General features: G+C 32.7%; 1 protein-coding gene across 1 annotated transcript; it reads left to right on the top strand.

Moving 5' to 3' along the window:
- Window positions 1–10,299: 10,299 nt before the first annotated feature.
- On the top strand, window positions 10,300–11,037 carry LOC148940412 (uncharacterized). The gene has a single exon (XM_089105548.1). The coding sequence runs from the start codon at window positions 10,300–10,302 to the stop codon at window positions 11,035–11,037; it is 738 nt and encodes a 245-aa protein (XP_088961674.1).
- The last annotated feature ends 7,459 nt before the right edge of the window (window positions 11,038–18,496 follow it).

Genomic DNA, 18,496 nt, shown 5'->3' with positions numbered 1-18,496 from the left:
TCTCTTTTTTTGTGTAGTACTGTTTTTTTAACTTGCGTGTTGCGTGGGCCTTTTATATAGTAATTATGACGTCATGGCGTAATGATTTTATTTCATAAAGTCATGAGGTAATGACATTATTTCATGTTGTCTTCAGAAATAATAACATAATGTCGTGTTTTTTATTCACGTCATAGCTCTTATAAAATCATAACGACATTCATTATTTATCTCGTAGGGTTTCAGACAAGGTGGTTCTAATGATGTACTTTTGTTTTGATCTAATTCTATTTTTATATTTCTTAGCATTGGACTGATCGTCTGTTACTAGGTTGCTGGCTACTGCTGCAACCTGGATTCATATATATAGTTATGAGAGGCAGCGTGGCCGAGTGCTCCAAGGCGCTGGTGTTAGCCACCAGTCTCTTTGGAGGCATGGGTTCATATCTTACCGCTGGTATACGATTATGATTTATATACAAAAATCAAATATCTTTGAAAAGACTGCAGTATGAAGACATCAAAAAGGCAGTTTTTAGTGGAAAAATATATTCTCGTTTAGAAATAATTTATTTTAGTTACAAAAGATTTTTAACTCAATTCATTTCCTTTAAAATGAGCCATTGAACAACTCTCTACAATGTTCCAGTGCCAAGCTATCTGTGGAAAAGAAAGAAAAAAAAATATACCGTTTAGGCAGAATGTTGTAGTAGCTGCCACTTTTCTTGATTTTCAAGCCAATATATTTCCCTTGCTGTTCAAGCCAAGGGACAGGAAAGTTTCCTATACAGGGGTTTCGGACAAGGCGGTTCTAATGGTGTACTTTTTGTTTTGATCACACTCTTTTTTTAGGAGTTATGGGTTTTTATATTTCTTAACATTGGACATGATCGTCTCTTACTAGGTTGCTAGCTACCGCTGCAACCCGGATGTTTGATTTATGTATCATATTGTTAATTTTACAACTTTAATTAATTACGTCATAGTCTAAGCGGCTACAATAATCGGCCGATAACCGAAATGTTGGTGGTTCCAATCCAGCCGGGGTCGTTTTCTTTTAATTTGTACTTCGGCTATCAATAAAACTATATCATTAACTATAATTAAGTTGAGTATTTAATCTAGTATAGGCAAGAGTTCTTTATTATAAAACTTTTAGTTACTATGTGCCGTGGTTTGTTCATTACGAGGTTTCAGCTATATCCGATGAAATTTATGCTATAAGAGATCATAAAACAATTAATTAGCTTTTTATACATATCTCATATGGTCTAGTGGTTTATGATTGCTGGCTTACAACCAACTGGCTTGGGTTCGAATCGCGGTGTGGGACTTTTTTTTGAAACAAAATCAGATGAAATTAATTAGCTAATTTGACAAGACATAGGTAACCAAGGGCAATAGTTCGTCCTTTACTATAAAACTAAGTCCAATGTATGCAGTGTTATTCCAATGATCGTATTTTAATGTAACTTTTCTTGATTTTCAAGCCAATATATTTCCCTTGCTGTTTCAAGCCAAGGGACAGAAAGTTTCCTATACAGGGGGTTTCGAAAAAGGTGGTTCTAATGGTGTACTTTTGAATTTGATCCGACTCCTTTGTTAGGAACTATGGGTTTTTATATATTTCTTAACATTGGACGTGATCGTCTCTTACTAGGTTGCTAGCTAACGCTGCAACCCGGAAATAGATTTTTAACCCAATTAATTTCCTTTAAAATGAGCCATTGAACAACTCTCTACGATGTTCCAGTGCCAAGCTATCTCTGGATAAAAAAGAAAAAAGAAAAAAAAATATCCTGTTTAGGCAGAATGTTGTAGTAGCTGCCACTTTTCTTGATTTTCAAGCCAATATATTTCCCTTGCTGTTCAAGCCAAGGGACAGAAAGTTTACTATACAGGGGTTTCGGACAACGCGGTTCTAATGGTGTACTTTTGAATTTGATCCGACTCCTTTTTTAGGAACTATAGGTTTTTATATTTCTTAACATTGGACGTGATCGTCTCTTACTAAGTTGCTAGCTACCGCTGCAACCCGGATAAGTGGCCTATGAAACTTAGTATAGGCTAAAGGTCGTTCTTTATTATAATTCTTCACTCTAATAATAATTGACAAACACCATTTTTGATAAGATATATCGGTCCTTTATGTAATACCGCTGTAACCCTGATAACAAACAGGAAAATATTACAAACAGGAAAAAGCTTACCGCTTTTTCTTCTATGAAATAGTAAGAGACGAACCTCAAACGATCAAGTAGCTAACTAAGTCCAATGCATGCAATAACTTTTTATTCCAATGATCTTCTTTTAATGTAACATATCAGTTACTACGGGAGAGAGATCGTTATTTACTGTAAAATAACGCTCCTTGATCTTTTGTTTGGCTCTCTCAATTTTTACTTCTCGATACGCCTGGTCGGTTGAATACCTTTGCTTTTCTCTTTTCAAGATACTATCTCTCTTGTCTGTGTAGTACTGTTTTTTTTTAACTTGCGTGCAGCTTGCTTTGATCTAACCATTATGTAATTCACGAATGAGACCATTTTCATCTTTGTAGTTCTTTAGTAATTATGACGTCAAGGCGTAATGATTTTATTTCATGATGACGTCATGGCGCAATGATATTATTTCATGACGTCTTCAGAAACCACAACATAATGTCGTGTTTTTCTATTCACGTCATAGCTCTAATATAAAGCTATGACGACATTCATTATTTATCTAGTAGGGTTTCAGACAAGGTAGTTCTAATGATGTACTTTTGTTTTGATCTTACTCTTTTTTTAGGAGTTTCGGGTTTTTATAATTCTTAGCATGGGACTGATCGTCTCTTACTAGAGGCAGCCTGGCCGAGTGGTCCAAGACACTGGTGTTAGCCACCAGTCTCTTTGGAGGCGTGGGTTCAAATCTTACCGCTGGCATACGATTATGTTTGAAAGACTGCAGTGTGAAAAGACATCAAAAATGCAGTTTTTGGTGGAAAAATTTATTCTCTTTTAGCAATAATTTATTTTAGTTACTATAGATTTTTAACCCAATTAATTTCCTTTAAAATATGCTATTGAACAACCCTCTACGATGTTCCAGTGCCAAGCTATCTGTGGAAAAGAAAAAAAGAAAGAAAAAAATATCCCGTTTAGGCAGAATGTTGTAGTAGCTGCCACTTTCTTGATTTTTAAGCCAATATATTTCCCTTGTTGTTCCAGCCAAGGGACAAAGTTTCCTATATAGGAGTTTCGGACAAGGCGGTTCTAATGGTGTACTTTTTGTTTTGATTTGACTCCTCTGTTAGGAACTATGGGTTTTTATATTTCTTAACATTGGACGTGATCATCTCTTACTAGGTTGCTAGCTACCGCTGTAACCCGGATTGCTAGCTACCGCTGCAACCCGGATGAAAACTAAAATAATTGCAATTATAAGACAATAATATGGAGATACGTACTTTACCGGTTACAAACCAAAAAAAGTTTGGTTCCAGGATAACATAATAAATTTGAACTGAGATGAAAAAAAATTTTCTTCCATGAGACAAAAAGTAAAACTAATTGTAAAATTTTCATGTATTTTTGTTGTTTAAATTAAGAAATTACTATTACTGATTAGGCATCATAAATATTTTTGCAGTTTACATAATAATTTTAGCGATTAAGCCAAAAAAGAAAATTTTGGTTCCAGGAGTTTCGGTTACTATTATTACTATATTATTATTACTATAGCTATTATTACTATATAATTACTATAGTAGCTATTATTACTATAGAGTTCATCACCATGAACTGTTTGATTGCTTCAATATTCAAATATCGTTGAAAAGACTGCAGTATGGAAATACATCAAAAATTCAATTTTTTTTGACAAAATTGATTCTACTTTAAAAAGTATTTTATTTTTAATTACAAAAGGCACTAGATGTTGCAATTTCCTTTAAAATGAGCTATTATACAGCTCTCTATGATTTTCCAGTGCCCCGCTAGCTGAGGAGGAAAATCAAGCGGAAAGAAAAAAATATCCCGTCTGTGGAGAATAACGTGGTAAAAGTCAATTTTCTTGATTTTCAAGCCAATATATTTTCTTTGTTATTCAAACCAAAGGGCGGTAAGTTTCCTTTATAGAGGATTCGGACAAGTCGGTTATAATGGTGTACTTTTTTTTTGATCTGACTCTTATTTTAGGAGCTGGGGGGTTTTATAATTCTTAACATTAGAGGTGATCGTCTCTTACTAGGTTGCTAGCTACCACTGCAACCCGGATCAGAAACAACAATATAATTTCGTGTATTTCTATTTACGTCATAGCTCTAATTTATCTAGTAGGGTTTCAGACAAGGTAGTTCTAATGATGTACTTTTGTTTTGATCTGACTGTATTTTTAGGAGTTTTGGGTTTTTATATTTCTTAGCATTGGACTGATCGTCTCTTGCTAGGTTGCTAGCTACTGCTGCAATCCAAATTATGAGAGGCAGCCTGGCCGAGTGGTCTAAGGCACTGGTTTTAGCCACCAGTCTCTTCAGAGGTGTGGGTTCAAATCTTACCGCTAGTATACGATTATGTTTGAAAGACTGCAGTGTGAAAAGACATCAAAAATGCAGTTTTTGGTGGAAAAATTTATTCTCTTTTAGAAATAATTTAGTTTAGTTACTTAAGATTATTAACCCAATTAATTTTCTTTAAAATGAGCCATTGAACAACTCTGTACGATGTTCCAGTGCCAAGCTATCTCTGGATACAAAAGAAAAAAAGAAAAAAAATATCCCGTTTAGGCAGAATGTTGTAGTAGCTGCCACTTTTCTTGATTTTCAAGCCAATATATTTCCCTTCTTGTTCAAGCCAAGGGACAGAAAGTTTACTATACATGGTTTTCGGACAAGGCGGTTCTAATGGTATACTTTTGAATTTGATCTTACTCCTTTTTTAGGAACTATGGGTTTTTATATTTCTTAACATTGGACGTGATTGTCTCTTACTAGGTTGCTCGCTACCGCTGCAACCTGGATGCAGTTTACATAATAACTTTAGCGATTGAGCCAAAAAAGAAAATTTTAGTTCCAGGAGACAAAAAACAAAATTAATTTAAAAATTTTCAGGTATTGCTCTAGTTTTAATTAAAAAATTAGTATTATTGGTTAGACATAAAAATATTTTTGCAGGTTTACATAATAACTTTAGAGATTCTGAACTCAAAACTAAAATACAACAAATTGAATATTTCTCATTGGAAATATAGGACAACAATATAGAGATACCTACTTTACGGGTTAAGCCAAAAAAATTTGAACTAAGATGATATAAAATTAAGTGGCGTAAAAAATGGTGTAGCTAGTCTATTGAAGCAAAAGGAAGACCAAACTAATTTTCAAATTTTCAGGTTTTTTTTCTGGTTTGAATTAAAAAATGGAAATTATTGTTCAGACACCGTAAATATTTTTTCACTTTGCAGCTAAATAAAATTATTTTTTTTTAAATTTTCAGGAATTATTCTAGTTTCAGTTGACAAATAAGATTTGTTTTTCAAGGAATCGAGCAGCTAACTAAGTCCAATATATATAATGGTATGTTCTTCAAATGATCTATTTTAATTAGTTTCCTATTTACCACTGCAAACCGGAACTATTAAAAAAATATTTTTCCTTTAATTACAGAAGGAACTAGATGTCCCAAGTTTTACTATTGAGACGAGTCGCTCTTACTATACAACATACAGTTCGTTATCATGAACTGTTTGCTTTGAAGTATCTATTGGTATCAAAATTTCGTTCTTTAGAGTTTCGATTACTATTGAGACAATTAGCAATTATTACTATAGAGTTTATTACCATGAACTGTTTGATTGCTTCAAAATTCAAATATCTTTGAAAAGACTGCAGCATGAAAATACATCAAAAATGCAATTTTTTTGACAAAATTGATTCTACTTTAAAAATCATTTTATTTTTAATTACAAAAGGTACTGGATGTAGCAATTCCCTTTAAAATGAGCTATTATACAGCTCTCTATGATTTTCCAGTGCCCAGCTAGCTGAGGAGAAAGAAAAAGCGGAAAGAAAAAAATATCCCGTTTGTGGAGAATAACGTGGCTAAAGTCAATTTTCTTGATTTTCAAGCCAATATATTTTCTTTGTTATTTAAGCCAAAGGGTGGTAAGTTTTCTTTATACGGGTTTTGGAAAAGGCGGTTCTAATGGTTTACTTTTTGTTTTGATCTGACTCTTTTTTTAGGAGTTAGGGGGTTTTATATTTCCTAAAATTGGACGTGATCGTCTCTTACTAGGTTGCTAGCTACCGCTGCAACCCGGATAGCTACCGCTGCAACCCAGATAATTGACATTTACTGTAATATCCCTTGCTGTTCAAGCCAAATGACAGAAAGCTTCCTATACATGGATTTCGGACAAGGTGGTTCTAATGGTTTACTTTTTGTTTTGATCTGACTCCTGTTTTAGGAGCTATGGGTTTTTATATTTATTGACTTGATCGTCTCTTACTAAGTTTCTAGCTACCGCTGCAACCCAGAATAGGTTGCTAACTACCGCTGCAACCCGGATAATTGACAAACACCATTTATGATGAGCTATATTCATCCTTTATGTAACTAAACCTGGAACCACCATATATCAGTTAGTATGGGAGAGAGATCGTTCTTTACTGTAACTACCGGTGCAACCCGAAAAGCTGGCTGTCACCCAGGTAGCTCTTTGTAATTTGGTTTTCAAGCCAAGAGACTCCGAGTTGCAGCTACCGCCGCAACCCGGATAACGCTGCAATCTGACTAGCTTGTAGCTACCCCTGCAACCACAATATATCAGTTATTATGGACCAGAGATCGGTCTTTACTGTAAATCACTTTTAGAAATAATTTATTTTAGTTACTAATGATTTTTAACCCAAATAATTTCCTTTAAAATGAGCTATTGAACAACTCTCTACGATGTTCCAGTGCTGCTTATGTGTCTCTGCTTATGAATCTATATATTTATATGTATTTTTCTCTCTCACTTCCTCTGCTTATGTGTCTGGGCGGGGGTTTGTCTATCTCAATCCCTGTCATTGTTGCTTTGTATGTCTGAATATATATTTGCATATGTTTTGTCTCTCTCACTCTCTGGGCTTATGTGTCTGGGCGGATATTTGCTTATCTCAAGGCCTGTGTTTGTCAGTTTGTATGTCAGAATCCATGTATTTATACGTATTTTTCTCGCTCACTTCCTCTGCTTATGTGTCGGGGTAGGTTTTTGCCTATCTTAATGCCTGGTATTGTTGCATTGTATGTCTGAATCTGTATATTTGAATGTGTTTTTGTCTCTCTCACTCTCTGGGCCTATGTGTTTGGGCGGGTGCTTGCTTATCTCAGTGCCTGTCTTTGTCGGTTTGCATGTCAGAATCTATATATTTATATGCATTTTTCTCTCTCACTTCCTCTGTTTATGTTTCGGAGGGGGGGGGGGGGTTTGCCTATCTCAATGCCTGTCATTATTGGTTTGCATGTCAGAATCCATATATTCATGTGTGTTTTGTCTCTCTCACTTCCTCTGCTTATATGTCTGGGTCGGTGTTTGCCTGTTTTAATGCCTGTCATTGTTGGTTTGCGATGTATTCAGATAATAAGGCATATTTTGTTGTTTGGACCCTTTTTATTAAAATTTGGAATACTAGGTTGGCACTAAGCCTGGTGTATTCGGGTGTCCTCGTCATTGTATGTGGACTAAAATTATAGTGAACTAAGCTTGCTATTAGTCTTAGGATCATCCTATCTTCCAAGACTTTTCTTGGAGATTTCAGAAGAAAATGTAGCGTGGGACAGTCAAGATTTTCCACTGTTCTGATGAGAACCCATTCTTTCAGGAAATCATTAATATTATCCATACTGTGGATTTTCTTGAGTTTCCAGGAGGTTATAATTCCTAGTTTACAACTACTTAACTGTGGCTGGTTTGGGAATCTTATCATAGTTGCTGCTTCTTTGGATTTATTATACTAGATTTTAGGTTAATATTAGCAACTTACCGTATAGTTGCTTGTTTTGACATTTCACTTAACCAGTAACCGACGATTACTAACGTACCGTATCTGCAAATTTGTTGTTATATAGCATTTATCACTGATTACACAGTAAATGATTACGTAATAGCAATATATTTTCAAAATAATTATGTTAAGTTATAGTAGTTTAAGGTATAACACTTCACTGTCAGAGGCACTAGGAAAATGTTATACACTGGGGCAAATACAATGCAACATGGGTTTAACAATGTTCTGATAATAATTGTCAAGAATTATCAATAATTAGATAACTTACATTAGACTGTACTCAAACTCTACCCGAAGACTCCTCTAGACTGGCGCAAAATTGCTAAGTTCTAATTAACTATACACTCCAATTTCGCCAGAGGTTACATTCAGGCGTTGCTAAAAAGTGTGTTATATTGGTCCTATTGGTTCATAGTATGTCCCATATTTCTATTGGATAGGGATACACCACTTGGCTACTTCAGTTTTGATACGATTTATAGCTCTAAGACTTCACTTTGGAATTTTTCTTGACAAAACAAAGTTTTACTTTTGTAATTTTACTGCTAACGACATGTCACTTAGTTCCCAGATGGCTTATAATCTATCACTGTGAAACTTGTTAAGGGACAATACAACTTAGTTGCATTGGGTTACATAATCCTAAACTTAGTTTCAGAACAATGCAACTAGATTACACGAAAATACTTTGTATCTCTGGTGACTATTTTTTTGTATGATAAATTCTACCTTCTCTTGACAGTTTGGGAATTCAAGATCTTAAAATTTAAACTACATTGTTGGTCGCCTGTCATGTAACATTTGGTCACACTGATATTTATTGTATATTTTGGTGACACAGAGGTGGACTTATTTATTGCTATTACACTTTCTGTGGGAAAGATTCTTACAAAGTTTGTCCGATTAAGATACATTTGTTTTGCTACTTTTTAAATTGGACGCTTAAGCCTCACTCAATTTGTGGGTTACTTGAACTATTAGGTTCATATTTTAGTTGATTTTATTTTGCTTGAGTAACTTTACTTGGAAAATTTTGAGATTTTTCATTTTGATCCCGTTACAGTTCTTAGGAAGTATTCTAGTATAAGATGTAGAATCAGATTTTTCGTCAAGAACCCCAATTTTTTTCTTTATTACAAAATTACGTAGATTAGAACCTTGCAAAAATCAAAACTAATTTTTAAATTTTGTATCAATAAATAGAATAAAGAACGAATATTCTGTCGATTGTCTACTAATAACCATATATGACATAATAAATGACATAGCATAATATCTAACACCAAATGTGCAATAATAACCTCATTTGACGTAATGAGCAAGGTGACATTAAAATTAAAAAATCAATTTTAATTTATTTTAGTCTTTAGTTCAGAATCTCTAAAAATATAAACTGCAAAAAAATTTATGGTATATAAGTAATAACTGTAATCTTTTCCTTAAAACTAGAAAAATACCTGAAAATTTAAAAACTAGGCTTATTTTTGTTAGGTTTTTGTTAGTTGTCTGGGTTGTAGCGGTAGCTAAGAACCTAATAAGGGATGACCACGCCCCTTAGTAAAAACCAAAGAAATTTATAGCTCCTATAAATAGAATCAGATCAAAACAAAAAAGTACACTATTAGAACCACCTTTTCCGAAAACTATATAGGATACATACCATCCCTTGCATTGAACAACAAGGGAAATACATTGGCTTGAAAATCAAGAAAAGTGGCTGAAACCACAATATTCAACACAAAATTTATTTGTTAACTAAAACTAGAATTATTCCTGCAAACTTTAAAATAATTTTATTTAACTGCAAACTGCAAAAGTATTTATGCTGTCTCAGCAATAATTTTAATTTCCTAATTCAAACCAGAAGAATACCTGAAAATTTTATGATTAGTTTGGTTTTTCTTTCGCTTAAAGTGACTCGTTACGACATTTCATCGGTTGATAACAAATTGGATATTTGGTTTTGACTGATAAATTACTACAAGAAAATATTCATATTGAATCAAATCGATTTTTATTTAATTTTAGTTTTAGTTCAGAATCGCCAAAGATATAAACTGCAAAAATATTTATGGAATCCGAAATAAATTTTAATCTTTTAATTTAAACTAGGAAAAAACTTGAACATTTTTGAACTAGTTTTAGTTTGTGCTAGGCTTTTGTTAGTTGATACGAAGACTAAACATCCTTTAACCAAGGTGAGTGTTCAGTTTAAAATGACATTATCAAACGCTATACGAAAATTCTTCAATTTAGGTTTCAAAAAATTAAAAACAAATTCTGCTTCAGAAATGCGTCGCGCTGCAGAATTGGTACAAATTTCTACCAATTTTGATATGAAAGAAAGCCCTGTGATTACTATTCAATGTGATGATGGAGACGTTAAAGTCAAGAAATCTCTTTTAACAGCTGTTAGTGATGTCTTCAAGGTCATGCTAGAAGCGGACATGCTTGAAAAACGAACCTATCTTGTTCTAGCCCATGATTTGAATTTTGAAACTATGAAAAGTATTATAGATTACTATAAAGAAGGTTTTGAAACGGGTATGTGGAGCAACGTTTCTGGTATCACATTAACAAACAGAGATGCATTTACATACATTGTAGAAAAGTACAAATTTTTGGCTCTTAAAGAGGAAATTTCTAAATATTTGCTCCAAAGTTATTTTTTCAAGCAGGATTTAACTATTCTTGAAAGCGTTTTTTTCACTTATGGAAAACAAAATGAAAAAAAAATTGTTATAGAATTGTTGGCTCTTATGATTGCGGGAGGGAAAGAAGCTCCCCAATTTGTGTACAATTTTAATGTTCATGATTTTGTACAATTAGCTAGATATTGTTGTGATTTGTTGAAAAACAACCATTTTGATAGATATCATAGTTTTATAGAGACATTTCATAGTTGGCTATCTAAAGACTATGGAGAAAGATCAGTTGCGGTTTTGGAAATTGTAAGAATGATAGATACGCGACCGTTTGATAGAATACATGTTGAAGCCATTCGAGCCATTCTCAAATACGTTTCCTAGTACGAGTTCTGTTCAAAAGAAATCTCGACTTTTGAATTTCCACAGGTTACGTATATTCAATTTGCGATTTTTTGTGGCGTCATATTGATACTCATGTATCTCAGTCATGCCAACATTTTCGGTCATTGTAAATGTTAAGATAATTATTTGACAGCTGTTTCATGCAGGTTTTTTGGTTCGTTTTCTATTGTTGGCCATTCTAAAAAATGGATCGAAAAATTATTTATATAATTGATCAAATTATTATATAAATTCAGTATGGTGAAGCTACCTGGGACCGAAACACTGTTTATATATGGCTCAAAATGATCTCAGAGGGCCGAGATGATGTGAACGACGAAGAGTGTGCTGGATACCCGAGGAAAAAATGATGAAGCGAAGAAATAATACCTGAAAATCGTCAAATCACCATCAGAGAAGTTGTCGTTATTTAGACATGTCTATTCGTTCGTGCTATTCGATTGTTACTAAAATTCGGGCGTGAGACTGGTGGCTGCGAAATTCGTACCAAAATTGCTCAATTTCGAACAAAAATAGCATCGCATCAACGTTGCTTAGGACCTGTTGGACTCTGTCTATGACGATCCAAATTTGCTCCACAGGGGCTTAGCCGGTGATGAAACATGGGTGTATGGTTAATACGTGAAAACCAAAGCTCAATCATGCTGGTGAAAGCTGCTGCACGAGCCAAGACCGAAAAAAGTGCACCAAGTTTACTTGAATGTTAAGGTTTTGCTAATAGTTTTTTCGAATGCAGAGGCATGGTGCACCATGAGTTCTTGCCTCAGGATAGAACGGTCAATAAGGAATATTACCTGCAAGTTATGCGTAAGTTGTGCAAAGCAATCCAAGAAAAACGTCCATATTTATGTAAGAACAAAAATTGGCTTTTGCACCATGATAACGCCCATGCTCTCACATCGTTGCTTGTGCAGAAATTTTTGGCCAAAAACAACACACTAATAATGCTGCAACCATCGTATTCCCCAGATCTAGTCCCCTTTGACTTATTTTGTTCCCCTTTTCTCTTTTAACATTTGAAGGGTATAACTAAACTTGACAAAACTTATAAATTTAAAATCAGCATAAAAATCCGATTCGTTTTATGTATCCATTGGTATAAAAATTGCGTTATTATAGTTTCTGTTACTATTGAGACGGATTGCTTTTACTATACAGTTCGTTTTCACGAACTGTTTTATTATAAACTGAAATTCCTATGGCTTTTTCTTAATTGGAATAGTAAGAGATGAACAGGCTAAAACCTACGATTATGGCATTATTGATCAATCTTTAACATGATTCCTTGTGTAAAGCATTTCTTTGGAAATACAGGACAGCAATATAGAGATGCATACTTTTTGAGGTAAAGCCGACAAAATTTGGTTCCAGGATACAAATTTCAATGATTGTCTTTTAATATAAATTTTAATACTTCAGTTACTCTGGGCAACAGTTCATTCTTTAATGCAATACCAGTGCAACCCTGATACAACTTCAACCCTGATAACCCTTTATCTTAACCTTGAATTCAAACAGGAAAAACCCCCAGATTTTCTTCTTTAGAGTAGTAAGAGTCGAACCTAAAAAAATAAGGCAGCTTACTCAGTCCAATATTTGCAATGGTTTGTTCTTCTAATGATCGTTCTTTACTATATATCTTTAACATAAGCTTCGGTAATCGGGTATTTTAATATATACTATATGGTCTATTGGTTACGATAGCTGGCTCTCACCTAGTTGGCCTGTGTTAGATTTCCGATATGGGAAATGTTTACCGATATTGATTTCCTAAGGAAAATTCATCATCTATATAATGATTCCTTATGACACTGCAGTTACTATTGACTAAAGTTTGTTCTTTAATGTTAGTTTAAAAAAATTAAGCGCAAATTCCACTAGATCTAGAGATTTAATTTAAAATGAGCCATTGAACAACTCTCTACGATGTTCCAGTGCCAAGCTGTCTGTGGTTTTGATCTGACTTTTTTTGTAGGAGTCATGGGTTCTTATATTTTCTTTTTTGCAACTGCAAGTTCAAATGCTGCCAGAGGGAATTTTTACACATTTATCTATTTAAAGTCTAAATAAAACTTCCATTAACTAGTACTACAATAGATCCTCTTGAATGACATCGATCCTTTATATATTTTTCAAAAATCAAATATCTTTGAAAAGACTGCAGTATGGAAAGACATCAGAAATGCAGTTTTTAGTGATAAATTTATTCTGTTTTATATATAATTTGTTTTAATTACAAAAAGTTTTTAACCCCATTAACTTCCTTCAAAATGAGCCAATGAACCACTCTTTATGATGTTCCAGTGCCAAGCTATCTTTGGAAAAGAAAGAAAGAAAAAAATATATACCGTTTTAAATTTCTTAATATTGGACGTGATCGTCTCTTACTAGGTTGCTAGCTACTACTGCAACCCGGAAATTCTTTCTCACTTATAAGTTTTCAAGTGACCCAGAGCAGCACTTAACTCATTTTAAAGATAGAACTCTTTCTAATTGATTACAAACAAAAAAAAGCCTATGGTCTTTTCTTCTTTGAAATAGTAAGAGACTAGCCTCAAACAATCAAGTAGCTAACTAAATCAAATGTATGTAATGGGCTTTTATTGAAATGATCATCTTTTAATGGAAAATTTGAACATATTAACCTTAAATATATAACTGTACTGGCCTATATTCTATAGTTAAGTGGCCTTTAAAATTTAGCATAGGTAAGATGCCGTTCTTTATTATAAAATTTTCAGGTATTTATCTTGTTTGAATTACCTAATTAGTATTATTGGTTAGACACCATAAATATTTTTGCAGATTACATAATAAGTTTAGCGATTCTGGACTGAAAACTAAAATAATTGAAATTATAAGACAATAATATAGAGATGCGTACTTTACGGGTTACAAACCAAAAAAAGTTTGGTTCCAGGATACAATAATAACTTTGAACTGAGATGAAAAAAAAATTTCTTCCAGGAGACAAAAAGTAAAACTAATTATAAAATTTTCATGTATTTTTGTTTTTTAAATTAAGAAATTACTATTACTGATTAGGCATCATAAATATTTTTGCAGTTTACATAATAATTTTAGCGATTAAGCCAAAAAAGAAAATTTTGGTTCCAGGAGTTTCGGTTACTATTGAGACAAGTAGCTATTATTACAATAGAGTTCATTACCATGAACTGTTTGATTGCTTAAAAATTCAAATATCTTTGAAAAGACTGCAGTATGAAAATACATCAAAAATGCAATTATTTTTGACAAAATTGATTCTACTTGAAAACATTTCATTTTTAATTACAAAAGACACTAGATGTTGCGATTTCCTTTAAAATGAGATATTATACAGCTCTCTATGATTTTCCAGTACCCAGCTAGCTGAGGAGGAAAATCAAGTGGAAAGAAAAAAATATCCCGTTTGTGTAGAATAACGTGGTAAAAGTCAATTTTCTTGATTTTCAAGCCAATATATTTTCTTTGTTATTCAAGCCAAAGGGCGGTAAGTTTCCTTTATAGAGGTTTCAGACAAGGTAGTTCTAATGGTGTACTTTTTGTTTTGATTTGACTCTTTTTTTAAGAGTTAGGGGGTTTTATATTTCTTAACATTGGAGGTGATCGTCTCTTACTAGGTTATCGTCTCCGCTGCAACCCGGATTCTTTGGTACAACCTCGCAGATAATTTAATTTTTTCATTATAGCTTTTGTCACCCCAGTATCTACCCATTATTCTTGTAGCAACTTTTTTCTTATGTTCGTTTCGATAATCTTTATTATTATCATACCGTTCGTTGCTCTTTTGTTTGGCTGTCTCAATTTTCCCTTCTCGATACCCCTGATCCGTAAAGTACCTCTGTTTTGCTCTGTCATATTTCATTTTCTTAAATCCTGGATCACAAGACATCGTATTAGCAATCCTTACGCGTGCTAGAGCTATATTGCCTTCGGTGGCATTTTTATCTCTTTTAAATAAAATTTTCTTATATTTCAGGATGTTAGGTTTATTTTTTGTGCAGTAAAATTTTCTATTAGTAGAAATTCGGATTGCTCAATTTTGATATTTTTTTTTGGGTATTCTTTCTTTTTTTCCTTTCAAGCGAGACCATATTTTTTCAAGGTTTAAAATTAATAAGTACACAATACCCCGTGTCGAGTAGCTAAAACCTAGCAAAACACAAAACTACTTTTAAATTTTCAGGGATATTTATCTTGTTTGAATTAATATATTAGTATTATTGGTTAGACACCATAAATATTTTTGCAGTTTACATAATAAGTTTAGCGATTCTGAACTGAAAACTAAAATAATTGGAATTATAAGACTATAATATGACGATACGTAGTTTACGGTTTACAAACCAAAAAAAGTTTGGTTCCAGGATACAATAATAACTTTGAACTGAGATGAAAAAAATTTTGGTTCCAGGAGACAAAAAGCAAAACTAATTTTAAAATTTTCATGTATTTTTGTAGTTTAAATTAAAAAATTACTATTACTGATTAGGCATCATGAATATTTTTACAGTTTACATAATAACTTTAGCGATTAAGCCAAAAAAAGAAAATTTTGGTTCCAGGAGTTTCGGTTGCTATTCAGACAAGTAGATATTATTACTATAGAGTTCATTACCATGAACTGTTTGATTACTTCAAAATTAAAATATCTTTGAAAATACTGCAGTATGAAATACATCAAAAATGCAATTTTTTTGACAAAATTGATTCTACATTAAAAAGTATTTTATTTTTAATTACAAAAGGCACTAGATGTAGCAATTTCTTTTAAAATGAGCTATTATACAGCTCTTTATGATTTTTCAGTGCTCAACTAGCTGAGGAGAAATAAAAAGCGGAGAGAAAAAAATATCCCGTTTGTGGAGAATAACGTGGTTAAAGTCAATTTTCTTGATTTTCAATCCAATATATTTTCTTTGTTATTCAAGTTAAAGGGCAGTAAGTTTCCTTTATAAGGATTTCGGACAAGGCGGGATATTTTTTTCTTCTTCTTTTCCACAGATAGTTACATAAAGGCTCGATCATGGAATTTAGGCTGAAACTAAGATAAGGACAATTATGCCTCCGTTTATTCACAGTGATGTATAAGATTTCCCATTACATCTGTAAACTGTTCCACAGTTGCCGGTTCATACCTTATAAGCTTTTCATTAAACTTGCAACTTTTCTTTTGGATATTACTATGAAGTTTTGCGAAAGCATCTCTAGCCGACTTTTCAACAAAATCCATTCTTTCAGAGATAATTTTAATCTTTAATTATGAATATTTTTCGTAATCCCGGTAATACATTCGTAAAATGTTTCTCAATTTACAAAAATCAGCCTGCATTATTGCCATCTTTTTGGACTTCTGAGTATAATTTTTAATTTTGTCATTATGCGTTCTTTGCAGCTTGTGTAAATTGCAAAAATATCCATGGTATCCGAGCAATAGTTTGAATCTTTCAATTCAAGCTAGAAAAATACGTTAAAATGTTAAAATTAGTTTTATTTTTGTTACATAAAGGATCAGACAATTCATTATAAATGGACTATTTGAAATTTATATTGGTGTCTTGGTTTTATCCGGGTTGTAGCAGTAGCTAGCAACCTAGTAAGAGACGATCATGTCCAATGTTAGGAAATATAAAAAAACCTAAACTCCTAAAAAACGAGTCAGATTAAAAAAAAGTATACCATTGGAACTGTCTTGTCCTAAACACCTATATAGCAAACTTTCTGTCATTTGGCTTGAACAGCAAGGGGAAAATATTTGCTTGAAAATCAAGCAAAATTGCAGCTACTACAGCATTCCGCCTAATCCGGGTTGCAGCGGTAGCTAGCAACCTAGTGCGAGTCGATCACGTCCAATATTAAGAAATATAAAAACCCCTAGCTCCTAAAAAAAAGAGTCAGATCAAAACAAAAAGTGCACCATTAGAACCACCTTGTCCGAAACCCCTATAAAGGAAACTTACCGCCCTTTGGCATGAATAACAAAGAAAATATATTGGATTGAAAATCAAGAAAATTGACTTGAACCACGTTATTCTCCACAAACGGCATAATTTTTTTTCTTTCTTCTTTTCCACTGATAGCTTGGCACTGGAACATCGTAGAGAATTTTTCAATAACTCATTTTAAAGGAAATCTCTAGATCTAGTGCCATTTGTACTTAATATTTTTCAAAATAGAATCAATTTTTTACGAAAAACTAAATTTTTTATGTACAATGTTAATCAATGACGTCATACTCGCTGGATGTAGTTAGTACATAATAACTACCTGACGTGAGATTTAATATTTATTTCCAAACCGTAAAATTAAATTTTTTATATATCTTATTTTTCAGTTTAGAATCGCTAAAGTTATTTTATGTAAACTGCAAAAATATTTATGATATCTGAGCAATAATTTTAATCTTTTCATTCAAACGAACAAAATACCTGAAAATTTAACAATTAGTTTTATTTTTTATTAGGTTATTGGTACTTGATACGAGACGAAATTAGAAAAGGATAATTAAAATAGTAATAAGATGCCTTCTAAGCGAGTTATACGTAATTTAAAAAAAAACAGTACTGCACAAAAAACATCCGGGTTGCAGCGGTAGCTAGCATCCGGGTTGCAGCGGTAGCTAGCAGCCTAGTAAGAGATGATCACGTCCAATGTTAAGAAATATAAAAACCCATAACTCCTTAAAAAAGAGTCAGATCAAAACAATAAGTACACCATTATCCGGGTTGCAGCGGTAGCTAGCAACCTAGTAAGAGACGATCAAGTCCAATGTTAAGAAATATAAAAACCCAAAACTACTAAAAAAAAAGTCAGATCAAAACAAAAGGTACACCATTAGAAACGCCTTGTCCAAAAACCCTGTATAGTAAACTTTCTGTTATTTGGCTTGAACAGCAAGGGAAATATATTGGCTTGAAAATTAAGCAAAGTGGCGGCTACTACAATATACTGCTTTAACGGTATAATTTTTTTTCTTTCTTTCTCTTCCACAGATAGCTTGGCACTGAAATATCGTAGCGAGTTGTTTAATGGCTCATTTTAAAGGAAATATCTAGATCTAGTGCCATTCGTACTTAATTTTTTTTATATTAATCATTTTTTATGAAAAACTTAATTTTTTATATACAATACTGATCAATGACGTTTTGTAACTAAAACCTTTTGTAACTAAAACAAATTATTTTTAAAACAGGATAAATTTTTCCACTAAAAACTGTATTTTTGAGGTCTTTTCAAAGATATTTGATTATTGAAGCAATCAAAAAGTTCGTGGTAAAGTTGAATTTAAACTTTATATTCCATAGATAGCTTGGCACTGGAACATCGTAGACAGTTGTTCAATGGCTCATTTTAAAGGAAATCTCTAGATCTAGTGCTATTTGTACTTAATTTTTTTTAAATTAATTATTTTTTGCGAAAAACTTAATTTTTTATA

The sequence above is a fragment of the Artemia sp. Qi Xiang Cuo genome, chromosome 19 (genome assembly GCF_049724085.1).
Source record: "Artemia sp. Qi Xiang Cuo chromosome 19, ASM4972408v1, whole genome shotgun sequence".
NCBI lineage: Eukaryota > Metazoa > Arthropoda > Branchiopoda > Anostraca > Artemiidae > Artemia > Artemia sp. Qi Xiang Cuo.
This window is presented reverse-complemented; position numbering and strand designations above follow the sequence as displayed.